Source organism: Sprattus sprattus, assembly GCF_963457725.1.
Source record: "Sprattus sprattus genome assembly, chromosome: 12".
Lineage (NCBI taxonomy): Eukaryota > Metazoa > Chordata > Actinopteri > Clupeiformes > Clupeidae > Sprattus > Sprattus sprattus.
Window position 1 is genome coordinate 26472094 of NC_137910.1, and position 2845 is coordinate 26474938.

A 2845-nucleotide genomic window follows, 5' to 3' on the forward strand; every position below is an offset into this window, starting at 1 on the left:
GTCTGCAGGCAACAGTGAAGCATGGTGGAGGTTCCTTTCCAGTTTGGGGCTGCATTTCTGCAAGTGGAGTTGGAAATTTGGTCAGGATGAATGGTGTCCTCAATGCTGAGAAATACAGGCAGATACTAATCCATCATGAAATACCATCAGGGAGGCGTATGATTGGCACCAAATGTATTCTGCAGCAGGAACATAACCCCAAACATACAGCCAATGTCATTAACAACTATCTTCAGCTTGAAGAAGAACAGAAAGTCCTGCAAGTGATGGTATGACCCCCACAGAGCCCTGATCTCTACATCATCGAGTCTGTCTGGGTTTAGATGAAGAGACAGAAGAATTTTAGGAAGCCTACATCCACAGAAGATCTGTGGTTAGTTCTCCAAGATGTTTGGAACAATTTACCAGCCGAGTTCCTTCAAAAACTGTGCAAGTGTATCTGGAAGAATTGATGCTATTTTGAAGGCAAAGGGTGGTCACACCAAATATTGATTTAATTTAGAATTTTCTTCTGTTCCTTCACTGCATTTTGTTAATTTATGAAGAATTGATGAAAATAAACTGTTAACACTTCCATTTTTGAAAGCATTCTTAGTTTACAGCATTTTTTCACACCTGCCTAAAACTTTTGCACAGTACTGTATATATATATATACACAGTAAATACCGAAGATATATATGAAGATTTATATACTGTATATACACAGGTTTCTCTGAAGACCTAACCATTTTCCAAAAAATGCATCCATGAATAACATTGTACTTTTTGTACTTTATACTGCAACACTTAATTATGTTTAAAGTTGAACAAGAACACATGCAGACTTTTCAGAACTAAATTATTGACATGATTGATGTTAGCTCAACAGAACGTGACTGATAGTTTTTTCCTTTTCAAATAACCTTTTCTATTTCTCGTTATAGCATGGAGCTGTTTCTGTAGCTTCAATCGGCTATTTGATACGTTATTATATTATTAAAAACAGGGCCAATGTTCTTGCCGCCCCATTCTACCCAGGTGGAAATTAGGGAGCACTATTCAAAGTGCTGTATCAATTTTAATATTACTGGTATATAATTATACTGGTAGTGCAAACAGTAGATGAAACTGTAATGTGTAAAGTTGTGTGTGTGTATCTGCGTGGTTTGACAGTTTGTTGATTTGTACTTCTTTGTTGTTTTTACTTTAAAGCTAACACAATCAGAAAAACAAAGACGATGGACTTCTGTTGCCACCGATGGACAGTGCTGGCTGCCTCCCTAGCCTGCTTCACTCTGTTTGGCAGCCTGCTTACCCAGTGGCCCTCACTGATGCAAATGTCCCCGAGACCTGCACTGCAAGACATCATTTATGCCACAAATACAACTGTTCTAGTGTGGTACTGGCCTTTTGCAAGTTCACTTAGTGTAGAGGGCAATGTGTGCAGAGAGAGGTTCGGCATACCCAACTGTATTTTGGTAGATGATCAGTCCCTGTTCTCTCAGGCCGATTTTGTGATTTTCCACAACCGTGAGCTTATCAAAGGCCAACAAAGACTGCCCGTTCACCTCACCCGACCACAGGAGCAGAGGTGGGTGTGGTTATCACTGGAAAGCCCAGCACATAATGGGAATCTGAAGCCTTTTGCTGGACACTTTAACTGCACCATGTCTTTCCGCCGTGATGCAGATATGTATGTACCATATGGCTGGTTGATGCCACACGACCTTGGAACTGGATTGACAGTGGAGAATTACATACCAAAGAAGTCTTCTCTGGCATGTTGGGTCGTGAGCAATTATGCTCCCACCCATAAGAGAACAGCTGTATACAATAAACTGAAAACAATTATACCAGTAGAGGTGTATGGTGGAGCAGTAAATAAGCGTCTGGATGATCAGACTCTGTTACGCACCATCTCTCGCTGCTACTTCTACCTATCCTTTGAGAACTCCATATCCAGAGACTACATCACAGAGAAGTTTTGGTACAATGCCCTCGTTGGTGGAGCTGTGCCTGTAGTTTTAGGTCCACCACGGGAACAGTATGAGGCAGTGGCACCAAATGATTCCTTCATCCATGTGGACGACTTCAGTTCCATAGAGGAGCTTGGACAATTCCTAAGGAAACTGGCTAAGGATAAGCAACGCTATGCCTCATACTTCAACTGGCGACTGAAGTACACAGTGAAACGGTTTGCCGATTGGAGGGAGAGATTCTGTAGAATCTGCCCCAAAGTCAGCAGCTTACAAACGCAGAGCATGTATGACGATTTAGATGCTTGGGAATGGAAATAAAGGGGAAGCAAGACATCACCATCAAAAGGGAAGCAAGACATCACCTTTCAAAAGTCCCAAATTATTCAAATCCAATCTTTGGCTTTCTGTGCCATCCTTGCACCAAGTGATAGACTTCAGATTTGTGGAAAAAACTGTTTCTTCCAGTTTTGGCTAATCAAGCTGATGTGTCCAGCAATCAAACTTAGATGGTATTCATTGCTGAGGTAGGGGGAGGCAGCTTAGACTGAGAACAAAGCGTGGATCAAATCCGTTATGCTGACAAACAGTGTACTTGAACTTAATGGGAGGAGGAAGCGATAGGGGAAGAAAGGGCAGACTGGAGATGTCATCAACTGGAGGGCGCTTAATTTTACCATCACTGGGGATGTTGTAGTTGAGGACAATCAGACAAATGGCTGTTTTCATAGTCAGTGATGACTTGGTGCGCAAACAAAAATCAGCATAACTATACAAAGTAAAAATAGATATGGCCTCACTAAGCACCTGGTTAATTTTCATGGTTCTGGAATGTCTTAGGAATAAAAGAAATCTCACCACTTTGTGTATGTCAACTTTCTTCCCCTTT

At 41.5% G+C, this 2845-nt stretch overlaps 1 protein-coding gene across 1 annotated transcript; it reads left to right on the plus strand.

Annotated features, from left to right (window-relative positions):
- Positions 1-1218: 1218 nt before the first annotated feature.
- LOC308373594 (alpha-(1,3)-fucosyltransferase 7-like) lies at positions 1219-2277 on the plus strand (the record flags this gene model as incomplete). Its single annotated transcript, XM_080849165.1, has 1 exon — positions 1219-2277. One exon carries the CDS (start codon positions 1219-1221, stop codon positions 2275-2277), a length of 1059 nt encoding a protein of 352 aa, XP_080705291.1.
- Positions 2278-2845: the final 568 nt, after the last annotated feature.